Source organism: Adiantum capillus-veneris, chromosome 2 (genome assembly GCF_014529385.1).
Source record: "Adiantum capillus-veneris isolate H3 chromosome 2, ASM1452938v2, whole genome shotgun sequence".
In the NCBI taxonomy this organism is placed as follows: Eukaryota; Viridiplantae; Streptophyta; class Polypodiopsida; order Polypodiales; family Pteridaceae; genus Adiantum; species Adiantum capillus-veneris.
This window is the reverse complement of record NC_140932.1, coordinates 18242120-18268706: the sequence shown is the minus strand read 5'-3', so window position 1 is coordinate 18268706 and position 26587 is coordinate 18242120. Positions and strand designations below refer to the sequence as shown.

General features: G+C 47.0%; 1 protein-coding gene across 2 annotated transcripts in view; it reads left to right on the top strand.

The window, feature by feature from the left end:
• IYO (RPAP1-like, carboxy-terminal protein) overlaps positions 1 to 26587 on the top strand; it is a 167497-nt gene that overhangs the window by 120493 nt on the left and 20417 nt on the right. Inside the window, exons 3-9 of one of the 2 annotated variants that reach the window (XM_086484038.1) lie at positions 18928 to 19049; positions 20171 to 20361; positions 20455 to 20560; positions 20638 to 20898; positions 21017 to 21202; positions 21287 to 23569; positions 23667 to 23879. In XM_086484038.1, coding sequence (XP_086340164.1) covers positions 18928 to 19049; positions 20171 to 20361; positions 20455 to 20560; positions 20638 to 20898; positions 21017 to 21202; positions 21287 to 23569; positions 23667 to 23879 — 3362 coding nt within the window. Of the gene's footprint in view, positions 1 to 18927; positions 19050 to 20170; positions 20362 to 20454; positions 20561 to 20637; positions 20903 to 21016; positions 21203 to 21286; positions 23570 to 23666; positions 23880 to 26587 lie in introns of both variants that reach the window. The other variant, XM_086484042.1, reaches the window with a different exon arrangement.

The following is a 26587-nucleotide window of genomic DNA, read 5'->3' as shown; positions in this document are numbered from 1 at the left end:
CGTTGTACGGGCCGGTTATATGGTTCCATTGCATTGTTGCATGGACATGTTTCAGCAGTTGGCTAACAACCCAAGGATGCAGGAATTCTTACAGGCTCCGACACAGGGTTTTCAGCCTCCTACACAGGGCACGACTGAGCCGTTGCAGGAAAAGGAGATTTCCAATGCGCAGAGGACTCATGATGCTCAAGGGAAAGCCCATGTGGTTGAGCAACTAGCGGTGTCCAATGATCCAAAGCAACTTGCTTTAGCTGGACAGGAACCGTTTGTGAATGGTCAAGGGAGCAGTGAACAGGCTATGCGTCAGACCCTTCCATTACCTAATACTTATCCTGGTTATTTTGGAGGTGGTTCAGTGTTTCGAGCTATGGCTGGACCTTCCACAGGTTATATGCGAGGGAATGTGTTCGGGACCATGCAAATAGGCATGGGTAACCCTGTGTACGCGAACATGGGTGTCCAACCAGGTTTTCAAGGTGCCTATGGCCAGTTTCGAGTGCCTGGAACACAATTTGGTATGGCTGGTTTTTTGCAGCCATACGTACAAAATGCAGATATGACAGGGAAAACAGTTGATGCGAATGCTGGAATGAACACTCATGGAGCACCACTGTTACAGGCACCTGTTTATGATAATGTGGCTCCTTTGAGTCAGCCTAAGGATTACAAGGAAGGTGGACAGGGAGTGAAGTTTGAAACTTTCAGAGGAACTGAGGACCAATTGAAGGCTTTGACCTTCATACAGCAGTTCGATGCAGCTTATGCTGGAGGCAACTTCACGGAATGCGCTTCAATGGTGGACCGCATTGTTGAACCAAGGTCAAGCCCCAACAACGTGGGTCCAATTCAAACAACTTTTTGCGCCTGCATGGTTGACAAACACTTTTGAAGTGGATGTAATGATAGAATGGCACGAGTTGAATGCTAAACAGTGTGCGAATTTGGAAGAGTACAATAAACAGTTTTGGGCCGCACTGTTGCCAGTCACCTCTTACAGGTTTGTGCCATTGTCAGAACAGATTGAGAAGTACTGTTGCGGATTGCCCAAGAAAATCAGGGACTATTGCACAAAGACTACTGTCATGAATATGTTTCAGTTGATAGAGAATGCAAGAGTGGCCAGCAATCTGTCGAAGGGAGATTCCGATGGATTTAATAGCCACAAGAAAGGGTCCCAGGGCAAACAGTTTTCAGCCAAGGGCAATGTTGCAGCAAAGCCTTCTGAGCCTCCCACAAAGAAGCCCTCCACTCAAGAAGCTGATACGTCCAAGAAGCAGTCTAAATCTTCTTCGGAACGAGGACAAGGACAAAAAAGGCATTTTTCTGGCAAAACTTTTCAAGAAAGGAAAGCTCTTAGGGAGGCCAAGAAATGCTACATTTGTGAACAGGAAGGACACTTTGCAAATGAGTGCCCACAGAAGAAGTCACAGGACAAGGATGACAAGTCAGACCATAAAGGGAAGAAGCCAAAGCCGAGTGCAGGACTTGTTCCAGATTTGGTTGGAGACCAGCCAAACACAGATGCCACGGAGCTGTGCAGAGCATGGGGCAAAGTTAGAGACCAGACAGTGCTGGTTTTCTTTGATCCAGGAGCCCGTGCAAATTTCATATCACCAGAATTGGCATCAAAGTTGGGCATTCGTGCAGAGGAGATGGGTATGACAGGCGAAGCAGGTTTGGCATGCCCAGGACATTCAGAGCCTGTTACTCCAATTCTGGGAAAGCTTCGTCTGCACATTCAGAGCTATGTGGATGCGGAAGAATTTCATATTATGCCGCTTGAGGGCTGTGATGTGTTATTGGGTATCCCATGGTGTTACAGGTTGCATGCTATGGTGGATACTTACAACAAAAAGATTACCCTTGTACATAGAGGAAAGACTCATGTCCTTGATGTAAAGCTTAAAGGCGAGTCTGTTCCAGTTGTTTCTGCTTCTGCTATTTCATCTGTAATAAAGAATCATCTTTCTGCGTACTTGATCTTTGCAAAAGAAGTACCTCAAGTTGTATCTAATCTGTCTACCTTAGATAAAGACAGGTCAACTTTTTTGAGTGGTTTCAGTGATTGTTTTTCGGACTCTTTGCCAGGGGAGTTACCTCCTGAGAGACCTGAGGATCATACTATAGATCTTGTGCCAAGTTCTAGTCCACCGAATAGACCACCATACAGGGTTAGTGCAACCCAACAGAAAGAGATTATGGGTCAACTCAACGAGCTTTTAGAGAAGGGGCTGATTCAGCCGAGTTCATCCCCTTTTTGTTCGCCTGTACTCTTAGTGCAGAAGAAGGATGGTTCATGGCGCATGTGCATTGACTATCGCGCCTTGAATAAGAATACTATCAAGAACAGGTTCCCCATACCGAGGATAGATGACATTCTTGATCGGCTTGAGGGAGCGTCATTGTTTACAAGAATAGACCTAAAGAGCGGGTATCATCAGATACGCATTAGACCAGAAGATGTCCATAAGACTGTGTTCAGGACAACATTTGGTCTCTATGAGTTTCTTGTCATGCCATTTGGTCTCACAAATGCTCTTGCCACATTTAATAGAATGATGGACAGAATTTTTAGACCACATAGAAACTTCGTGGGTACCTTCTTTGATGACATGATTGTCTACTCAAAGTCTGAAGAGGAGCATAGGGATCACTTGACCGCAGTTTTCAATGAGCTACGCAAGAATAGGCTACTCATCAATGCGAAGAAAAGTGAGTTCTTTTTGCAAGAAATTCACTTCCTTGGGCACATTGTTTCAAAGGATGGGGTACGCATGGATCCCGCTAAAGTGGAAGCAATTAGGTCATGGCCAGACTTGAAGTCCGTACATGACATTCGAAGCTTTCTAGGCTTATGTTCCTATTACAGGAGGTTCGTCCGAAATTTTGCTGAGATTGCTTCTCCACTCCATGCACTGCAAGGAAAAGGAGTTACTTTCAAGTGGACAGCCAAGGAAATTTTAGCCTTCAAACACTTGAAAGAGAAGCTGACTTCAAATCCGGTAATTATTTTGCCAGATCTTTCTAAACCTTTTCTGGTTCAATGTGATGCGTGTGGCCATAGTCTTGGTGCAGTTTTAATGCAGAATGGCCGAGTAGTCGCATATGAGAGCAGAATTCTTTTGAAGACTGAAAGGAACTTGCAAGTCTATGAGAAAGAATTGCTGGCAGTAATTCATGCTCTCACTAGTTGGAAACACTATTTGCTAGGGGTTGATTTTGTTGTCCAAACGGATCATCAAACCTTGCGATATTTTCTTGCACAGACGAAGTTGTCTGAGAAGCACATGCGATGGGCAAACATCTTGTCAATGTTCCATTTTCAGATTGTGCATGTGCAAGGGAAAAACAACGTGGTGGCTGATGCGTTGTCACGAAAGCCCCAAATTTCAGCAGTGTCAATCCCGTACCATTGTGAACTAGACGAAATGAATACAGAATATGCTGAAGATTCAGATTTTGCAAGGATCTATGACCAGCTTGTTGATGGGCAACATCATGAGCACTATATGCTTAAGAATGACTTTCTCATGATGCATGGAAAGTTATGCGTTACTAAACAGTTACGGCCAAAGATTTTGATGGAAAGTCATGCTCCACCTTACGCTGGGCATCGTGGAATTGATGCGACAGTGAAAGGGGTTGAGGCATTCTTCTATTGGCCAGCTTTGCGTCAAGATGTTGACACATTTGTAAGATCATGCTTAGTATGCCAAAAAGTCAAATTTGACAGACAAAAGCAACCGGGATTGTTGCAGCCATTGCCGATCCTTGATAGGCCATGGGAAAGTATAGCAATGGACTTTATCTTTGATCTTCCAAGGACACAAACAGGAAATGATGGGATTTGGACTATCATTTGTAGGTTCAGTAAGCAGGCCCATTTCATTCCTGTTAGGAAGAAGATAAAGCCAGAACACATGGTCAAGATATTCATGAGCAATATCTTTAAATATCATGGGATGCCTCTGTCAATTGTCAGTGACAGGGATCCACGTATGACGAGTCTTTTCTGGAAGGCATTGTTTGAGAACATGGGCACTATGCTCAAGTTCTCTCTTATTCGTTTCATCCGCAAACTGATGGACAGTCAGAAGAGGCAAATTCTACTGTCTTGGACCTACTCAAATGTTATGTCTCAGAGCACAAGGCAACTTGGGAACACCATCTCCCATTGGTTGAATATGCTTACAATAACACTGTGCATACGTCAACAGGTAAGGCACCATTTGAGATAGTGGAAGGAGGAAAGAAAGTCCCACCCATTTTGCAGACTAAGGACAAGATAATTGAGGCAGACAAGTATGTGCAAGATATGGATGAAACATACAGGAAGATAAAGATTGCTCTTGAGAAAACTCAGGCTAAGCAAAAGAAAGATGTTGATCGTCACCGTCGTGAACTTGTATTTTCACTTGGTGATTGGGTACTTTTGCGCTTTGAAAAGGCCAGGTTAAGGAAAAGGAAAGGCAAGGAACGCTTGTTTCCTAAGCTCAGTATGCGATATTATGGTCCTTTTCAGATTTCAGAAAAGATCAGCGATGTAGCTTACAGGTTAAAGCTACCAGAAGGCTGGAAAATACATAATGCTTTTCATGTCAACCTTCTAAGGCCCTTTGTTGGTGATGTGCCAGAGAATATGCTTGATGAGGAACAACCCGAAGTGGAAGAATTGGATGAAATCCTTGTTCCTGAACAGATATTGGCACATAAAGAAAGAAAGGTTGCAAGACGCTATTTGGTGAAGTTCAAGAACTATCCATCATTAGATGCCAAATGGATGGAAGAGTCTGAATTGCTTGATTCACCTCAGCTATTGCAATTGTATCTTGAAGCCTTTCAAATGGAACCCATAGTGACTTGATGCAACCTTTTTGGAGCAAGGCAAGAGCATGGTTCATGATGCTCAAGAGAGTAGTTAAGCAATTGTATGTACTCTTTCCATACAAAATTTAGCTAGAGAAGTTTGTGCTCAAGAGTACACTAGAAGACTTCTATGCTTGATATATGTGTCGTAGCCAGGTTGGTGGGATTGTTTAATCGTCCAACGCTACATTTCCGGAAGCATGTATATCTTGGATTCCCATCATAGAATTTATGTGATATCAGGAGATATCTGCATGTATTATTGGCATGTAAGCGAGGTCGCTTGCACTATTTCAAGGGTGGGGTGTGTCACCAGGAGGTGTATTTTTCCTGTTGCTTTCCGTAAATAAGTATTAGATATATTTATTTTATTTTTACTTGTTTGTCCCAAAACCCTTGAAAAGGTGCAAGTGGACATTGCATGGCCAGTGTGAAACGGCTGCAGCCAAATGGGTTTCTCACATCGGGGATCTAGGTCGGTCAGACAAGGACTGCCCGGGCTAGTTAGCACTGAATTCTGATGAGTATGGAAGCTCGTGTGCTCCAAACTGGAATTTGGGCCACTCGTCAAGTCATTGCAACTTTATAAGTTGAAAGGGGCCAGTAAATTAACCCACATTGTAGATGTTGGTCAAATGGTAGTCTTCAATGATGGTCAGGAGACCGATAGGGACGCCATGGATGCATCTCCTAAAATTTAGGGAATTGCTATTTTTGACCGGAAAATGTGTTCGCGTCATTAGCTCTGGAATGACAAGGGGAACATTTTATTGCTCTGCTGCCAAGTCAACTGACGCACCAGTTGAGATATTTTTAGCAGGGAAAGCCCAAACTCGGAAACTGGGCAACGTGTCAGCCTGTGAGCGATTCTGCCACTCTGGGAGGCAAAAACGAGCTGCATATCAACAAAGGGGGCGCCATTTTCAGCCTCAGGTGGATTGTAGCAGGTACAGAATCTATGGAATGCTTACCTTGCCCGCTGTGCACAGTATGGTGACGAGAGTGATGCCCCGCACTCTACATACTGCTCTCTTTCTCCCCTACGTACAGTATGTTATGCCCCACTAGTGTCCTTCTCATTTGACCTATGTACAGTTCGGGGGGTTTATGCGCGTTTGCCAAGGCAAGAGCCTTCTGAACAGGAACCGGATTAGCTAATTGCTAATCCCCCACAGGTACGCACAGTTCCATCACGAAAGATTGCGAGTTTGGAGAGTTTTCTCGCGTGAAAACTCGTCCAATTCGCAGGGGAACTGTCCCATTGCGTGCGGGAGCCCTTGGGACACGCGTAGGCTTGTTCGCTCCGCTAAAAACGATCCGAAACAGGGAATTACAGCCTGCTGTGTTTTTCTGCAGGTTTAGGGTTTCGCACCTAAACTGCAAGGGAACATCGGGGGAGCCTCGTGAGAGCCTTGGGATGCGTGTACAGGCTTTTGGGCTCCCGGAAGTGAAAAACAGAGAATTACAGCCCACTGAATTTCTGTGACAGCTCACCAGAAAGCTTCCAGATATCGAGGGAATCCGTCCTAGACAGGTGTTTTTGACCCACAGGGGTTTTTGCGTCGTTATGCTGTCGAAATCCGGTCGAAAACCTGCGTTTTCAGCCCTCGCCAGGTTTGGACAGCTTTGTGAAAGCTTGTGCTAAGTGGTCGGATCGTCTACCTTAATTTGAATAAAGAAATACCGAAAGGGGCGCCAGTCTTTGGGGCCTACAGGGTGTCGGTCTCGTGTGCGCAGTGACATTCTAGTCGCTGGACGCAACTGTGTTCTCTTCCCTTCTCAGTGCTCTGTGTAAAGTTAACATGTAATTGAAATAGTACCGCCCTCTACGTTGTACGGGCCGGTTATACGTGCCCACCCGTGGGCTGGTACACGAAAAGTCCACGCTGGATTTCCATGCTGGACTCGTCGGTTTACGAACACTGCTGCTTGTTGCGCATGAGCTTCTTGCGCATGCGCTCTCTCTCTCTCTCTCTCTCTCTCTCTCTCTCTCTCTCTTTCTATCTATCTATCTATCTATCTATCTATCTATGATCTCTCGCTTGATTAGAGCCAAGGCCTCCATACCGCATGATATCATTGATTGGAGTTAGCTACCCCCCCATGGGGTTTGAGGCTCTTACCATATCAGTCTCCTTTGTACACAACCTATGGGATACTACCAGAGATAGATATGTCAGGTTGGCCCTAGAGTCCTCCAGACAGTTAGCTCTACAGGGGAATAAATCATGCTGGTATGCACAGATGACATCATGGTTTCTGACACATGGCTTCACCATGGACAGGCTGCCTCCTTTTCATTACTCTCTACATGCACCCTTGATGTCTCTGACACGGGTGGAGATAACTAGAGTCATTCGTCAGGATCTGATCCAGCTGGACACGAGGAGCACATGGATAGAGCCGGTACAGGAGTTGGGCACGAAGATGGCTTTCTATAGAGAGCATCTTCTCCACCACAAAGGGGATGGGTTTGTGACCTAGCTATATGGACACACATCTTTCTCATGGTTGTGCCATTGGCCAGATACACACATCCTCACATCAACTCAAGATTGAGATTGGCACATTCAGAGGGATATCAACAGATAGCAGGATATGCCGCTTATGTCATCTAGAGCCAGAGACGAGTTACATCACAGTCATTGCACAATGTACTATGAGATACGAGGCCTTTTTCATTGTCTATTTAGAGAGGGTTTTGGGCCTCTATCTAGGGTCATGAGTTATGAGGATCAGAGATGTCTTGGACTATATCTACTTGAGTAATTGAGTTACACAGGCATAGAGACACTTTACTGAGGAGAGCTAGAGAGAGACAGTCCCAGAGACAGATTACAGATTTCTTTACACTAGAATTGGACACCCAGAGGAGCAGCCACGGTTGCAAAGCTTTGCCGCACTCATACTACCACTACTGGCATTCTCATAGACCAAGCATTGGAGATAGGGAGACCTAGACGACCGCGATTGAGGAGAGAAGCTACACAGTATTGACTTACAGCAGAGGATTCGAGACATACTTTCTCGATGTCGAGAGTGCAGGTGAGGATGGATCTCTACCATATCCCCCCCCCCCCTCCCTCTCTCATTGTACTACACATTGTACTGGGCACCTTTTGTATTAGCTGGCACATCGATACAGTCCCAGCCTATAGTAGTTGTATTTTTTGTTTCAATTCTTTTTTATTCCGGACATGGTATCAGATTCACTATGTTGTAACTTGTAACAGCTTGTCTCATAGGTCATTTTGGCCTTTTGAAGACGTTAATATATCATTTCATTTCATTTCTCTCTTCTCTTCCCACGCATACTCTCTCTCTCTCTCTCTCTCTCTCTCTCTCTCTCTCTCTCTCTCTCTCTCTCTCTCCATCCCACACTGGAGGCGATAGAGAAGGAGAGCCAACTTGCTCTCTCTGCGCTTCGCACACAAGGGGGTGCATAGGGAGATTAAGAAAACTAGTGCATGCTGAATTTACTCTAAAATCAGCAGATTAATAAGTAACTCCCTGATTTTCAGTATTCCCACCTGTTAGATTGCTGAATTTTATAAAAAATCAGCAAAAAACACATTAAATTAGACCTGCACACTTGCTTATGAGAAGAAAAACAATTAATTTTTTTTTTTCCGAGAAAAAGATCCTTCTATTAGTTAATGAAGACTGCCCATAGGGCTACATCCACCTCTGCAAGAGAGGGCTACAACAAGCATGATGGGGAGACTCTCCCAATGAAAAAACAGCATATATACAATGGGGCTAAATCAAGAGATGGGAGGAGGGAAAAGCCACACAGGTGGACAGTAGTGCCATCTGAGCACCCCCTGGACCATGGTGTAGAAAGGCCCAGGGCGCCAGAGTCGAAGGAAAGCCTCACGGCGCTCCCGCATGCGGTCGGAGCTGCCCTGTAGTCCCTCAAGCTGTCCTCTGAGAGTATGGATCACCTCCAGCCAAAAGTCACGAACAGTCTCTGCTTGTGGCACAGGGCGAGCCTCAAAGATGCGGAAACAACGGGCCCACCAGATGAACCAGAGAGCTAGGCCGCTGATGAGCTCCCAACACTCATCTCTCTCACTGCACCACTCTTGTGGAGTAAGGTCTGTAGCAGGCTGGAGTGTAGGTCGCCCCCCCTGTATCACTATCATCCTGCTGGTGGAAGATAGCTCAAACTGAAGTGCCGGGCCTGTCAGGGTGGACCAAGCCGCTGTCCCCCAAGTGTACTGTCGAGCCGTGGAGAGGGTAGGCATCAGCCGAAGAACTCGTAGGCACACCTGCTGGGCCGAGGGACAGTCCCAAAGACAGTGTCGCTGACTGTCCACCAACTGGTCACAGGCTGTACATGCGGCCGAGAGACCACTATGCACAAGCCAGCTCCCTACTGCTGTGGCTCTGTGTGCAACCAACCACTGGAACAAAGTGATGCGCCTCGGCTGTATGGAGTCCCACAGCCTCTGCCAAAAAGCTGCCAAGAACTCAACTGTGAGGCCCTCCTCCTGCCAATGACGTGCTGCAGCGGGGCGGGCGTCTCTCTGTGCTGCAAGTATATGACGTCCAAGCCGAACAGTGTACTGAAAGAAAGGGACTCGTGGGCGGTCTGCAGAAGAGAGGGGGTCCCTCCAAAGCCACTCACCAAGATCCCACTGTACTCGTGCCAGTGGACAGCACTCCCAAGCCCATAGCCTCCAGTGTCCAGTCTCAAGAGCTGCTGGGTCAGGGTCTATGACGCAAGTCCTCCCACAGATGCCCACAACTCGGATCCTCTGGAAACAGCACTCTGCTACCTGCGGGGCCTCGACCGCAACTCTCTGTAATCGTCCCCCACCCTGAAGCTCGAAGAACAGGGCTGGGATAGTCTCTGAGCAAGCCATGACTGAAATGAGAACCTCCAGTAGTGTGAAGGCTCCCATCCACCGGGGTGCTACTGGCTCGAGAGGCATGAGCCACTCAGTTGGAACTGACTCTGAGATGTCCTGACACATGCTCTGAACCCCTCTCATGCCCTATAGCTGGACAGCCTGCCCCTCCTCTGACAAACCTGTGAACTCTAGCCAATCACGTAGAGAGCGCGCTGGACCTGCTGCCATGGGACCCCAAGAAACATGAGGCCTACTCCCAACCAAGTGGCCTCTCTGAGTGCTGACCATGGGGTTCCAGACGAGGGGCTGTCGTAGGCGCTCCTCCATGCACGTCGGCTGTCTCTGCTCTAGGCCACGCCGTAATAGCTCCCAAGAACGAAGCAAACTCACAGCGAATCGGTCCTCCAGTCTCCTGCTCAAACCAACACGGCGCAACTCTGTAAAGATCAATCTGGTCGAAGGTTGCCAAGGGCCTCCTGACTGAGGCACCCTGGCACGAAGCCTCTGCAGCAAGAACTCCTTCCAGGGCTCCTCGCCTGGAAGAAGTCCTCTGACGACGAACTTCCCAAGAAGGGCTCTCCTCTGCTGTGCTGGATCAATGATCCCAAGCCCTCCCTGAGAACAAGGAAGTGTGATGACCGACCAAGCCACCTTGGCTTGGGCAATCTGAGTGTCGCGACCTGACCAAAGGAAGTTCCTGATCAGCCTCTCTACCTGGCTGATGCAAGAACTCGAGAAGATCCAGCAAGAAGTGATATACCACATAGTCGCCAACAACACATGGTTGGCAACTACTACTCTACCAGCCAGCGATAGTCGTGCTGAGCTCCAATGTAACAACTTTCTCCTGATGGACAGGAGAAGAGGAGCAATCTGCTGCTCGGGGGACAAATCCAAACCAACATGACAACCCAAGTACCGAACTGCAGTCCCTGGAGGAATCCACCTGAAACCCTCTCCTGGCATCCAATCTGGCATAGGAGCACTGCCAACCGAGAAAGCTACTGTCTTTCTCCAGTTGATCAGTGCGCTAGATGCACAGCAGAAGGTCGCCAAAGCCTGCTCACATCTGTGTAGATTGGCCTCCTGGCCCTCTAAGTACAAGGCTGAGTCGTCGGCAAACTCAGCGTCCAGCAGCTCATCTCCCCGTATAGGTAGTGCAAGGCCCCTCAGACCAACTTGCTGAGACACCAAAAATCTGCTCATCGCCTCCGCATAGAATAGAAAGAGAAAGGGGGCAAGAGGACAACCCTGTCTGACCGATCGTGTGAGCATGAAGCCCTCACCTCTACCTCCTGTCAAAAGCAGCTGACTGAGAGCTTGTCTGTACAAAGCTGACACCCCTCTGATCCAAGCATCTGAGAAGCCCATCCTGCGTAGAGTACCCTCTAGAAAGTCCCAGTCAACTCTGTCGTATGCCTTCTCAAAATCGAGAAGAATCACAAGGTTCTCCCCACGGAGCCGTGCCAGGGCAGAAGCCTCCCAGAAAGTGAAGATGTTGTCAAGGATACTGCGTTCCTTGACAAAACCTGTCTGAGTCCCATGTATAAGGCTCTCCAAAAGTGGCTGAATCCTCAAACTCAGAGCCTTGGCAAGAATTTTGTAGGCTGAGTTGAGGATGGTGATGGGGCGCCACTGTCGAATCTCATCCAAGGAGCCACCCTCCTTCGGAATGAGGTAAATCAGGCCCTCACTCATGCTATCCGGCATCACTCCTGTGTGCAGGATGTACTGAAAGGCACTACAAAGATCTGGGCCAAGCAGGTCCCAGTACTCCAAGAAGAAGCTGGGAGTCAGCCCATCCTCACCTGGACAGCTACCACGAGGAAGGGCCCTAAGAGCCGTGTGCAGCTCCTCAAGCTGAAGAGGTAGCTCTAGCCTCTAACGCATCTCCTCAGTCACAAGGCAAGGCATCTGCGCCCAAACCTGCTCCCTGCATGCATCCCGTCTCTCTGACTAGGGCCTAGCCGACAGTAGCTCACGGTAAAAGTCAGTAGCAACTGCACGCATATCCTCGGGCTCACAAACAACTGACCCATCGGGTCTCCTTAGCTGATTGACCTTGGCATGCGAGATGGTCTATCAAAGAGCAAGGCAAGCCAATGGAGCTAAAAGACCTTAGGGTTAGCTTCATTGAGTTGCTTGTCATGCTTGCTCACTAGGGAGTTTGAGGTGCTTGTGGGAACACTACCCAAGCTTGAGGTGCTTTGTCGTGCTTGCTGACTAAGGTGCTTGAGGGTAAGGTGTTCAAAAAGTCAAATCTAATCCCTACTCAAGAGGGGGCGAGCCCTAAAGCTAGGGGGATGAGAGAGAACACACACACACACACATACACAAGGCCCTCAAAGTCATACACAACCTCTCCCAAGCTGCTAACTCGACTCCATGTACAGTACCATGGCTGCCTCCGATCCTGTCAGAGGGGTCCTCCAACATGTTGAAGTCCCCTCCTACACACCAATGGTCAACCTGTGGCAAAGACTCAACAATCTGTGACCAAAACTCTGCACGAGCACTCGCCACATTGGGCGCATAGATGTTCAGGAAGCCCACAAGGCCACCCTGAACCTGCAAAGTAATCCACTGAGCCTTGCCTGGCACAATAATCCCTCTGCCCACAATGGCCTGCTGCAAAGAGTCCGCAATACTCATACATACCCCACCCTGGATGCCTCCAGGTCCAAAAGCAGCTGACCAAAAGGTATCATAACGTCCCCGCAAAATCTGACCACATCGCCGAATGCGGCTCTCAGACAAATGGTGCTCCTGAAGCATAAGGAGATCAATCTCTCCTCCCACAAGGCAACGCTGAAGCTCCTAACGCAATCGGCCCTGCTGTCGCTGAAACTGGGACCCACCTAATCCCTACACGTTCCACGAGACGATCCTCATGGGGAGTGAGAGAGAACAGATGCTGCCGCAGCAACAAGACGGGCTATCTTCGAGGCAGGCTTGGATGTGGAGTAATCCGCATCCGAGCGTCCTCTAGATAGGCGAGCCTGAAGTGAGTGCCTGGCCCAAGCCCATGCAGAGCGAGCCGTGCGTAAAGCAACTTTCTCTGTCCAGGAGTCCTCATGAATGTATACATAGCAAGGCAAACACTGCGTATCAGCAAAAAAGTACACCACAATGTGCCTACATCTTGCAGAGTCTGGGGGTGTCACCGCAAACTTGGCCAGTGGCCACAAAGTCTGCAGCAAATCTGTAACTCCAGCAAACCCATGTGGTGAGAGAACTCAAGAACCTGTGTATGCAACCATCCCACCACTGAGTCTAGGGACCACTCTGTCTCGGTTTGACCACAGAGGGGAAAAGAGAAACCAACTACTGAGTCCAAGGCCTCTGTCTCCCTAGCGGCGAGGAACAGAGCGTGGACCCTGAAGCAGGTTGCCTCGTGGTCTGCTGCGGAATCGCCGAGAAAGCGAGTGAATCCATAATCGAAGAAATCCCAGCGGCGTCGGAGGTCAATGCTCGTCAGACCGCGAGGGATAGCCGCAAGAAGGGCCGACCCTCTCTCGCTAGGCGACTCGTGGCAAAGGCGCTACCGAGAGATCTCCTAGCCGCCGGCGAGGGACCAGTCTCCTGAGTCGATTGTGGCACTGAAGCAGGAGGAGGGGGAGAAGGAGCTGGGGGAGGCGGAGGAGAAGCGAAGCGGGGTGGAGCTACAAAGACAGGGGGGCGAGGTGGGGAGTGGGCGGGAGCAAAGGGCGGGGGAGGGGATGAGGAGGAAGAGGGGAGATCTGAAGGTGGGGTGGGTGGCGAGGGTGAAGCGGAAGTGGAGGCTGGCGTAGGGGGCTCCTCCTGCTCAAGAAGACCAAAGCGGTTCCCCGTGGGAACCCACTGCTGCTGAGTAGGCACCTGAGGGCCACTCTGAGTGCCAGGCTGCCGCTGTGGCCCCTGGCGTCGACGGCCACGGGCCTGCTGCCATCCCTCCTCCGCTGGAGCCCCAGGCTCGGAGGGTGGCTCAGAATCTGTGCGCCGTGCCGCTGGCTATGGCTGCGGCCGAGCCTTGGCAGGCTGGGGCTGAGGCTGAGGTGCAGGTCGTGGCCTCCTCCGTGGACAGGCCTTCGCTAGATGGCCCATCTGTCTGCAAATGAAGCACTGGTTCGGGAGACCCAAGTACTCCACACTCTGTCTAAACCAACCCCCACTCACCCGAGGCAGAAGGATGACCTTCGGGAGCGTGTGGGTATCTCTGACCAAAGCTCGAACTGAAGGGATGCCAGCCGCCTTGGCAGCTACTGATGCTGCCGTACGAGGTGTCTCCAGGACAGTCCCGATGGCGGAGCCAATCCTGGAGAGAAGTGGAAGGTACTCCCTCCGTAAACCCGGAAAGCAGACTGAGATGGGGATGTCTGTCTCCTCTACTAGCACATCCGAAGTCGGGTCAAAACCATGTCGCCACTGTCAAAAGTGGGCGCGTGATACTCGGATGGCCAGTGGACTCATAGCTATGACCTTGGAGGCCATCTCGGAAGTCTCGAACTCGATCTGGTAGTACCCTCGTCCGAGGATCTGGACATCCAAAATCTTGCCCACCTCTGGGAGAAGGCGGGCCTGGAGAAGGTCTCGCAGCTCTCCTCTGCTAGGACGGGTGCCGAGAACCTTGCAGATGACAGAAGTCGCCTGCAAGCGCTCTACCTCTGCAGCAAGGCTCGCTTGCTCTGTCGGCGAAAGAGCAAGTCGAATGGTGGGCTCAGCGGGGTCGGGCGAGGGGGCTTCGGATGAGTCCCTCTGTGGCGGAGTTGGAGCCTCCATCTGTGTCTACTGCTGTGGCGAAGAAGCGGTCGGTGAAGGCGCTCTGCAACCGAGCACCCCGAGCACTGCTTGAAGTAACAGAGATGCAGAGCCAAGGGGCGGGCTGGAGTGGCTGACGCGCGCGAGCGGGTGGGCAGGCAAGGCGGTAATGCGAGGGGCAGGCAGGGGACGGGAGGCAGCACCGGGGGGGGGGGGGGGGGGGGGGGAGCGGGATGGCTCAGAGGGGGAGGGGGGCGAGCAGCAATAGCGAGCGATAGACTCTCCTAAGTAAGCTGACTTATCTGAAAAACAATTAATTAAACAACATCTTATCAAAAATTGCATGAAACAAAGATTATCCGACTCAAACCGGTCCATAGGTGTGCACACGGTCCTTCTTGCAGCCAAGCCGGCTTTGATACCATGAAACAAACACGAGGGGTGGATCTCCCGACTACACGGACCGCCTATAGACACGCGTCAGATGAACCACCCGACCATAGCCACCATCCGGCAACTCCCTCGTGCTTGGGCCAGCATCCAACGACGTAGGCGTGCACTTGTAAGACCGAACGTCCCATAGCACCCGGCCTCACCTTCTCGAGGTAACCTCGCACACTCCTAGCCTCACGGGTTAACCACTGGCACTCTGCCAGTGGGGTTCGACAACTGCAAATGAGGCTTTGGCCTCCCTTTTATAATAATGGCCAGCCACACTGGCCGAGTTCACACTACATCCGCCCGGACACTGGACGCCCATCCCGATGGCGTGTTGGCTAGATCCCCTCTTGTGAGCGAGACATAACAACAGGGCTTTGGCACCTAACAGTGACCAAAACAGGAATTTACAGAATGCTGAAATTGACCCGAAGCTCATCAGAAAGCTTCCAAATTGCAAGGAAAGTGTCCTAGACGTGTACTTTTGACCTACAGGGGTTTTGGCGTTGTGCTGTTGCCGAAATTGGGTCAAAAACCTGCAATTACAGCACTTTACAGGTGTGGACAGCTTGGTGGGAGTTAGGTGAAAGTGTTAGGGTCGTTTATTTGCAATAAGAATAAAGAAATACCGAAACGGGCACTAGTCTTTGGGGCCTACAGGGTGTCGCTTTCTACTTGGGGGCCCTCTAGCTACCAAGTCATGGAGTGCCTTGAAGTGGTGAATTCGAGTGAGATGTTTATTTGTGCAATTGCTTTGTGTCATAAAGTACAAGTAAAGCTAATCCACGTAACGATCGGGTGAAAGACAAAGTTACCGCCCTATAGAGAGGCTATAGGTTAGTTTCATGGTTCCATCGCCGGGACAGGATCACTTTCTCTTGAAGTGAGCCTTGGTCGATTTCCGGCGAAGACGCAAAGCACGGGAACGTGGAATTCCACTATGGCTGAAAGGATGAATGACACTAGAGAAGGGGGTTCCTCTTTACAAGACAGACAGGGTGTTCCTCCAGTGTTCGAGGTTTGCGAGAGTTCACGGCCACCACTACCTTTTTTTATGTAAATGTGCTACAAATTCAAGGGTTAATGACGAAGCAGCTAGACAAGGATGCGTTCAGGACACGGATAGTTGTTGCTATGAATGTGTTTACTCGTGTTTACTCGATTGGTGCAAAACCCTAGGTTTATGGAGTTTTTGCAAGCCCCACCAATGTCACAGCAGGCAAGGCAACTTACTCAGGCAGTAGAGCCAGTTGAGGCTCAAACCCAAATCCCTTATGTGTCCCAGCAGGGCAGGCAGCATTGACATGTTGCGGAGTCAGTTGGGGCTCCAAGACACTTTTTATGTCCACGAACAGGTGGTTAGGACGCCAAATCCACAGGCTATACCAGTTCAACCAGCAACCTTTCAGAGTCCAAATGTTGGTTTAAATGGATAGGGAACTAATCTCCAGGCTATGCATCAGGTTTTTCCACCACCCACGGTACATTCTGGGTATTTTGGGGGTGGATTTGTGTTTAAAAACATGGCTGATTATGCGCCTGGAAATCGGCAATACATGCCAGGGACAATCTTTGGGGGTATGCAAGGCGTGATGCCAAACCCCATGTATGGTAATATTGGCTTACAACCAGGGTTTTAGTGTAATTTGGGCCAGCTTGGGGTGCCACAGGGCAATTTTGATATGGCTGGCTTTTCGAATCGGCAGAAAAATATGGCACCAGGAAGCCAAGATCCTAATGGCCAAGAGGCACAGATGATCCCTACCACTGTACCCATGTTGCAACTTCTTCCCTATGATAATTTGGTAGTGCTGGACAAGCCAAAACCAAACAAAGGTGTAGCTGTGAAGTTTGATACCTTCAACGGATGTAATGCTTAAAGGAGAGTCTGTCCCTATTGTATTAGCTTTGGCTATCACTTCTATGATTAAAAATCATCTTTCTGCGTACTTGATTTTTGCACGTGATGTTTTAGATAATTGTCAGTCAAATTTATGTGTGTTAGTTAAAGAAAGGTTAGCATTTTTGAGAGAGTTTAGTGGCTGTTTTTCTTATTCATTTCCGTCTCGATTGCTGTCGAAGAGGCCTGAGGATCATGTGATAGATTTGGTGCCTGGTAGACCTCCCTACATGGTTAGTGCGGCCCAACAGAAAGAGATTATGAGCCAAGAAGAGGAGCTTTTAGAAAAAGGGCTGATTCAACTTAGTTCTTCACCCTTTTGCTCCCCAGTGCTTCTAGTGCAAAAGAAGGATGGCTCTTGACGCATGTGTATTGATTACCGTGCGTTGAATAGGAATACCATCAAGAATAGGTTTCCTATTCCAAGGATTGATGATATTCTTGACCGTTTAGAGGGTGCTGAAATTTTTAGCGGGATAGATCTTAAGAGTGGATACCATCAGATTCGTATCAAGCCAGAGGATGTGCACAAGACTGAGGTTTTAGTGATGCCATTTAGTCTTACAAATGTTCCTGGTACGTTCAGTAGGATGATGGATCGGATCTTCTGTCCACATCAGAAGTTTGTTGGCACATTCTTTGATGACATGATAGTCTATTCAAAGAATGAATAGGAGCATAGGCGTCACTTGATCATTGTGTTCGAAGAGTTGTGCAGTCAAAGGTTGCTCATCAACCCTAAGAAAAGTGAACTCTTCTTGGAAGAGATCCACTTTCTAGGCCACATTGTGTCAAAGTATGGTGCCCGAATGCATCATGCCAAGGTTGAAGCAATCAAGACATGGCCCACTTTGCAGAGCATCTGGATGCAAAGTCTAAGAGCAAAGGTCCCTCGGAAGTTGTAACTTTTGCTCAAGCATTAATATAGAAAGAAATACCGAGATTTTGGGGCCAATACCTCTAGGCACGGAACTACGTCGGGCCGTGTCGACTCTCTAATTCAAAAGTGTGACAAAATTGTGAAGTATTTTAAGTGATTCTCTTGTATGTCGTGTCTGATTTTTGACTTGGGGTGTCCAAGTTTGTAACAGTGGTATCAAAGCTTCAAGCGTGTGCTTTTCTCAAAGCATACCGGTCCTACCAAAGATCCGACAGAGCAAGAATCATGGTGCTGGGACTCTGATCAAAGAATCTTCGTGGCCTGACCCCGGACTTATTAGCCACTCCCACCTTCATCGCGCATCGGGCACGCTCCTGTCTTCATCGCTCTGTCTTAAAGGGCATAAGCCATAAAGAATCCGAGATTACACATGGGTTCTCGTGGAGAATCTGACATAGATAACACCTCTCAGTGGGAAGACAAAGAAAATTTGAAATCCGGTGTGGAAATTGAAGAAAAGAATGACGATTTGGGCAAATTTTTTGGCGAAGAAGTCTGCCAGAGCGAAGTACAAGCGTCAATTGCAGGTTGACACGTGTGTGAAAAGATTGATCAAGTACTCTCGAGACCTGAGATTTGTAAAACACCTGAAGTATTACTTGATTGATGAGATTTTGCTCAAGATGGCGTGAGGCCATTGATTCTCCTCTCAAGACGGGAGGAAAGTTGAAAGGACAGATGGGTGCAGAAAAGTGGAAGCTTTACTCGCAGGAAGAGCTAGATAGAGCTGTTGATCAGAAGATGAATTAGATACTGGAAAGGACACTAAAAGGGATACTGATACTGCCCTATAGAGAGGCTACGGGCCGGTTTCAAGTGAACTTATAATATAGGGCATTGAGCGCCCCGTATGTTTAGCCTAGTCATAGTTTAGTAATAAATTATCATGTGGTCTAAGGGACACGAATGTCACCTAATTTTTGTATAGGATTGCTGGTTGAACTTTTTTCAGTGCCTTCTTGCAATTATTAGGTGCATGCTGCTAACGACTTTAAACAGGTTGTAGCAACTCACGAGGCCTTACTTACATGCTCTATGTTGCAAAATCTTCGCAGAATTTTGGACAGTTCTTTCTTCAAATAGCATATCATTATGATTTCACGACAAAGAGAGACAATACAGTTGTCTTGAAGGTTGATTAAAAAATACATTTTATGTGCCTGAACAGCCAACTTTGACGTGTTTGGCAGGTGACAAAGAAAGTGAATGGAAGATTCCCAATGTGACTGAACGAGACTTCTTGCGTATGGAAGGAGATCCTTCTTTACATGGGTATACAATCAAAGAAGGAGTGGCACTTGCTAGAAGCATGGTACGTTTGCTTGCTCTTGGCTGTAATAGCATTTCAATCATGGAGCTGGAGCACTTCGGCAATATGAGTCGACTTTCAAGAAAAGTTTCTTGGCACAAAAGTTCGTTGTAAAAAGTTCACCTTCAAAATGCCTCCACTGTTGCTTTCTTTTCATAGGAGTTGATTGTGGCTGTCCCATCACAGGCATACTACACCGGCTTTGCAAGTACTTCAAACTCTCAGGAACAACTCTTGCACATTACTGGTCTGGCATAGGTGGCTTGATCTGCAGTGAGGAGCTGTACCAGTCTCCAATCCTCTCTAGCATTGTGGGTCATACATACCTGGCATAACTACCTCTTTAGCTGTATTAGGAAAAGTAAGGTACCCGAAAAGAATCCGTTCCCGCCTGTGGGTAATAGATCCAAGGGCAATGTCCCTTTGGAGACGAGTTCTCTCCTCTTTGATTCATCATGATGCCAATTTGACTTGGTGGATGGTACCACCTTGTGGTCTCATTGAAGATTGGGAATGTGTGCTGCTGGAGTCTTTAGAGCCTGACATATTTTTTTTCAGTAAGTCTTTCAAAGGTACATGAGGACCCACATCACAAAGTGAGCAAAATTATCTGCTGTCCATGTCTCTCTTTAGCAAAAGGATATTTCGAGTATATGTATGTACTATGTAAGTACTCGTTCTTATAATGACATTCCACCAAAAATGATAGGCACATAGCCTTCATCATGGTTGAGTCGGCCATGCTTCTTTGTAGGCTCACACATGGTGCCTGTTTGTGCAGGGATTGTATTTGTGAGGGCATATGTTGATACTTCCACTAGTGTGGATGAGGCGGTTGTAGTATTTCACATTGGGCTTGTCAGTGATTTTCCATGAGTTTGTAACTCTCACTTTTCTCTTTAAGCGAAATTGGGCTTCTCCTGTATTGAACTTGGTATTTATTCATAAGATACAACCAGTTGCCTTTTTTATGTCCTTGTGTCGTGAGAATCAGGGGCACCAGCTTCCACGTCTTGCTGTACGTGAATTCAGTTCAGAGGCAGATAATTTGTTGTAACTGTAGTATATGTGGAGGGAGACAGAAACTCATCGTTTAAAATTTACACTAAGTTCACTTTTGTCAGGTCCCTGCTCAAAGGTCTGCTGCACTGCGACTTATTAGCAATATCTTAAACAAGGCAACAATGTCACTTCAGCAGTCTGGTGCCAGTGGCGAGAGCTTTGGTATGACTTCCAGTTCATATGCGATTGTAGACTGGCAAGCTGTTTGGGCTTATGCACTTGGTCCGGAGCCAGACCTTGTCCTCACTTTAAGGTATCTGGCTAGTTTGTGACATAAATTGGTATACATTTCTAGATTACATGTCAGCTGAGAAACAATAAAGGATTTGTGCTTGCCTTTTATTAGGATAGCCTTAGATGATTCACATGCTACTGCTGTAGTCGCTTGTGCAAGAGCTCTTGAATTTCTACTAAGCAGCTCAGCCAACGAGCAGCATTTCAATCTGTGTGAGGTCTTTTTCTGCATATTTCTTAAATAGCTAATGCTCTTTGGTTCTTATTGACCTAACATATGACCTCATATTTTCAGTGCTTGTTGCCAAGTGAATTCTGTGCATTCACAGCCCCTGTCTTTAAGAAGCCTTTTTTCAAAGAGAGTGGTCTGATTGGAGATTGCTTCTGGAAGTATAATGCAAATCCAGTGGACATGTTCCCTTATTCAAAGAATTCTCAGTCTCAGGAAGAGGACACAGATGCGACTGTGAAAGATGATGCCTTTGTTGCAAACCAAGACGTTGCTGCTGGGCTCATTCGTATGGGCATACTTCCTAGAATCCGTTACCTACTGGAGGCAAGTCGCACGTTGGCGCACAATTTAGTGGTTTTAAGATAAAAGGCCGTGCTATCCTTTCAAAACTCAGCTGTTGATAACAACACCGTCTTGGTATTTCTGCTGTTTGCTGTTTCAGGTAGAGAGGCTAACGTCTGCCGAAGACTCCCTCTTTGCTATCTTGATAGCCTTGTCTAGGCATTCACCAGGTGCAGCAGATGCTGTCATGAAGTGCCCAAGGTTGATAAATACTATTCACGAATTATTTGTTTGTGATGAGACGCGGACGTGGTCAGCACGGCATAAAGCCATAAATCTCCTTAAGGTCTAGTAGAATGCACTAGTTGATGTTCTATTTCAGTTAAACTTCGCAGTTCTCCATTTTTCTGAAAACTCATCTTTGAAGCAGGTATTATCGATAGCCAAGAAGTCTAACTGCATTAAGTTTCTCAACATGGGCACCTTTGATAGGTCTCAGCTTGGGCTGCTGAATCAAGCTCTAGCCATAGGCACACCAAAAGGATTTCAGGAGAAAGGCTCTTGGGCTGAACTAGTTGAATCTCTTCAGTTTTGGAGAGTGTGTGTGAAGTATGGGCTTTGTATTTCATGCTTTTCTGATTATTACCCGGCACTCATATTTTGGACTGCTACTCCTTCCACACGTCAGTCTCTTCAAGCAAATTATAATGCTAAGGATGTCGCTCTGGCAGAAGCTTCATTTCATGTATTAGAGGCACTTGCAAAAACACTTCCTGTCCTTCATGGTGCAAAAGATCTGGATCAAAGTACCTCAGAGTTTTCTCCAGATTTCTGGTCATGGAGGTTTTCTATTCCAATAATTGAGGACTCTTTAGGTTGGCTATCACTAGATTTTGTTCAGGGCTGCACAGAAAAGTTGATGCAGCTTCCTGATGGACATGAATCAGCACAGGCAGATACACAGAATTTCTTACGTGTAGTGTCATCTGTTCTACATTTTCTATCCACAGTGTGTGACAGAATAGTAGAAGAGGGAAATTCAGGCTCTAAATGGTTGCCAACCTTTGTCCCCAAGGTGGGTTTGCAGTTGATCAACAGTGGCATGGTCTGCTTCAGTGCAAGTGGAGGATTGGAGCCTAGCATTTTCTCCTTTGCAAATTGTGTCGCTAAAATCAAACAAAAAGTTTCTGAAGAGTACCTTCTAGATGTTATGAACTGCCTATTTGGTCTAGTGCGTCTGTTGAAAATTCTCGATCGACTGCTTGTATCTGTCAAGGATAAACAGGCAAGTAAAGCGTGCGATTTGAATGACTGTTGGGGAGTCAATAAAATTTTGCAACGTGGTTTGGCCGTATCAGCTAAGAAGGAACTTCTTCAGTTATTAAAGGATACTGGTGATAACCTTATACAGAAATCCTCGAGTGTTCCCAACAGGGTCGGTGATTACAGAAGGGGCGGCCCTGCTCCCGGGGTTGGCATAGGTTGGGGTTGTAAAGGTGGTGGTTACTGGTCGCACCAGATGCTGACAACCCAAGTTGAACTCGTTTTGGTGCAAGAATTGATAGATCTCCTTTCATTAGAAGGAATACTATCTGAAGACCTGCTTTACAATGATGAAACTTGGCCAAGTTCTTATGGTGAATTAGAACCCTGGAGATTAAAAGTAAGTCTTAGCATATTAAGTCTAGCTGGGCCTTGTCACAGAGATCTTGTTGAGCATGTTTGTTGTGATTCAATATTCAGAGAGATTTCGATTGGGTTTTACATCAAAAGGACAGATTTTCTTGTGAAAAAGTGGCTTTTGAAGCTTGGAAAGAGCAAGAATTCACAGGAAATAGAATTTTTTTTCAGCAATGTGTTTCAAAATGTACCAAACATAAAGCACATTCTCCTTCAACATGTTAGCAGTATGTGGCTGTCTCCAAAGGTTAAACAGATAAGTGGAGAGATCGAGGGCCTTGATAAGAAGCTTGCAAGGAAAGACAGAAGCTCTAAAAGGAGCAGTATTCTTTCAACTGTACTAGAGGAGGAGGCGGTAATTCCTTCCACTTCCTACAAAGAGAGCCTTGCAGTACAATGGGCAGGGCAGAAACTGCCTTTACCATGTTTTTGGTTTTTAAGTCCACTTCTGAGCAATATAGGGCTGCATATCTTAGGCGGCAGTCTTGATGCAGGAGAAGTTGTGAGGGATGGCCTTATTCTGCTATTTGGACTGGAAGCTTTGATGGAGTCTTTTCCGTTACACATTCCTTTCGTCAGGAAAATACACAGTTTGTCCAATATATTTGTTATCTCAGATGATGTGTTTCTAGATAGTGGTGTGAACATTATGATTGGAGCCTTGCAGGAGAAGTTTACGTATGATCTTGATTGTGCTCCCAAATGCAATGAAGCAATGGATGACATCGATATGAATGACCAAAATGTGCCTGAAGACACTGCAAAGAAGGATATGGAGCATAAGTTGGACTTTGAAGGTTTAGTAGATGAAAGATATCCAAGCTTTTTGGACAAGCTGACGAGCCAGTTTGCTTCTGTTTCTTATGGAGACTTGGTGTTCAGTCGTCAGGTTGCTATTTACCTGAGAAGAGACGTGTCAGAGTCTCTTCGTTTGAGAGTGTGGAAATCTTTAGAAAGCGATCACATGTTGGAGTTTTTACCACCACTAGCGCAGTGTTGTGGGCCATTTACAAGTTATCTCTACCCTGTAGAGGTGGTTTGAAAACATCACTATGCTCTTGATTTAAAGGGTGTGTTGTATATGCTGCTGCATGATCTTCCTTTTTGACGTTGATTTGTCATTCTTTCAGGAGTCTCAAGATATGCTAAAAGCTTATGCTACTTCCCTGGCCAGTGGTGCCCTTGACCGAGGAAGATTTCGGCAATCGGTCTCTTTCTTCCTTGCCGCTTTTCACATTGCAGCATTTATCTTTACAAAGGGCAGTGACGATGAGGCAAAGTTGCTGAGGAAGACTTTTGCAAAGAACTTTTTACTTCAATTGGCACAGAGGTCGCAATTTCAGGTTCTCTTCTTTTTCCCCAAATGATATAAATTTTTTACCTACCACATACTAAGGATTAACAAATTACTGCTTTTAGGATCACTTACAGAAGGCTTAGGATAGGAAACTTGGTAATATCATGGTAATATTCCTTGCACATGGACACGCACATGTGCGTATGAACAAGCAAAAGCATGCACTTACCCGCACACGTGCAGTGATGGCGTGTGGGCTGAAGGGAGGGAGTAGAGAGGGGGAGAGCAAGGAGGCAAATAGATCCATCCTCGGCGTCTGTATGTGGCCAGAAGCTCATTATAGAACTGTCTGAGAAACTGAACTAACTAGTTTAGTATGGTAGATATTTCAGTAAATTTGTAATCACATAGAACAATGATACACATCCCGAACAAAGAAGCTTAACTTCCGCATATGTGTGCATGTATACACATGCGCTCACACATGCTGTGTGTGTATATGTACATATACATGTTTATGAATGGGTTTCTTTATTTGTGTATATATGTATCTCTATTCATATGATTATGTGTAGATTATTTAAGTTTGCTCATGCATGACGCATGTTTACAATGTTGTGTCAAAGTTGAAGATGGGATGTGTCCTATGACTCTTAACTCTCTTTGTGAACCTCCACTTCAGTGAGTATGAATCAGTGAGAACTCCCTCTAGTCATGTTGGATGCATGTAGTGTATGAGCTCACCATGAGAGAGGGAGAGAAACTGAATGATATATTGACGTCTTCAAGAGGCCAAAATGACTATGAGACCAATCCGTTACAAACCGGTGAATCTGATACCATGTCTGGGTACAAAAAAGAGATACTAAGATGAATCTAGAAGTTCTACTAGCTGGAACTGTGTGGGGTATGTGTGATCACTAATACCATGGGTGCCCAAAATAAGAGGATGATATAATGGGTGACGAATCCATCCTCGTCTGCACTCTGGATGTCGAGACAATATGGCTCGAATCCTCTGCTGTAGTCTCTGTGGATGTTGTGAAGCTCCTCTCCTCATTCGTGGACGTCTAAATCTCCCTAGCTACAATGCTTGGTCAATGAGAGTACTACGGGTGTGAGTATGAGCTGAGCTTTGCAGTGGTGGCTGCTCCGCTATCTGTCGGGTGTCTAGTGTGAAGAAATCAGTAATCTGTCTATGGGATTGTCTCTCTCGAGATCTCCTCAGTAAAATGTCTGTGTGTCTGTGTAACTTAAGTATATATAGTCCAAGACATCTCTGGTCCTGATAGCTCATGACTGGTTCGAAGCCTTCTCTGAATAGACTGTGGAAGCGACCCCGTATCTCATAATACAATGTGCACTGACATATATAATGCATCTCCGTCTCTGGCTCTGTATGGCATAGGCGGCATATCCTGCTTGCTGGCTGCTGGTATCCCTTGAACCTACCAGTCTCAATCTCAAGTTGGTGTGAAGATGTTCGTATCTGACCAATGGCACACCGTAATGCATGAGAGAGATGTGTATCCATATAGCTGGGTCGAATCACAAACCCATCCCTTGAGAGTTGTAGAGGATGCTCTCTATAGAAAGCCATCTTTGTGCCCCAAATCCTGTGTCGGCTCTATCCATGTCCTTCTGGTGTCCAGTTGGGTCAGTTCCTGGCGAATGAGTCTAGTAATCTCCACCCGTGTAAGAGACAGCGATGGTGCATCAAGGGAGTACTGGGAGGGAGGTAATCTGTCCATGTTGAAGCCATGTATCTGGAACCATGATGACATCTATGCATACCAGCATGATGTGTCCCCCTGTAAAGCTAATTGTCTGGAGGAATCAAGGGCAAGTCTGGCATATCTGTCTGTGGTACCAATGTATCAAAGAGCCATAGCTTTGTTCGGGGTTTCTCAAACTGAACCTAAGAACACACCCTTTCCAATCCTCCCAAGGCCACATACGCTCTAGTCAGTTTAGTCTCTGCTGCTCTCTTCAAAGAAAACCTTGGCCCAATGAAGACTACCCCAAGATAAGTGTATACATCTGTGTACTCCACAGTCTCTTGACCATAAGTCAATGTAGGTGTTGATCTCCTGATCCACTGTGGTGCGGTGTCAAACACCATAACCTTAGTTTGACCAAGGTTTACAGACAATCCACTATCCTCCGCAAAGCTATGTACTGCATCCAAATGTCACTTCATACCCTCCGGTGAGTCAGAGATCAACACAAAATCATCAGCATATAACAATAATGGGATCCATGTCCCTGCTAGTTGGGCACCTCTGTCACCCTCTCTGTCAATGTAATTAGAAACCTCATCTATATACATACCAAATAGAGTAGGGGACAATGGACAACCTTGTTTCACTCCAATAGTGGAGTGAACTAAATCAGATATTCCCTGTGGAGTACGTACATGTCCCATCACTCATTTGTATAGATACATGATCCCCAAATCAACTCATTGGGCACTCCCATCTCTTGTAGGGCACCATGTGAAATGCTTTGCAGAAATCCACATAGCTACAGTAAATCTGTCTCCCATGTGCTCTACCCTCCTCAATGATGGCTCTGAGTGTCAAAATATGGTCAAGAGTAGAGAAGCCTCTCCTAAAACCGGCCTGTCTTGCTGCTCGTATGCCCTCATTCTCTACCCATCCGCTCAATTGTTGCTCAAGGATAGATGCATACAACCATGCCAGTGTGTGTCCAATCATAATAGTACTGTAGTTTCTAGGCTTCATAGGATCACGT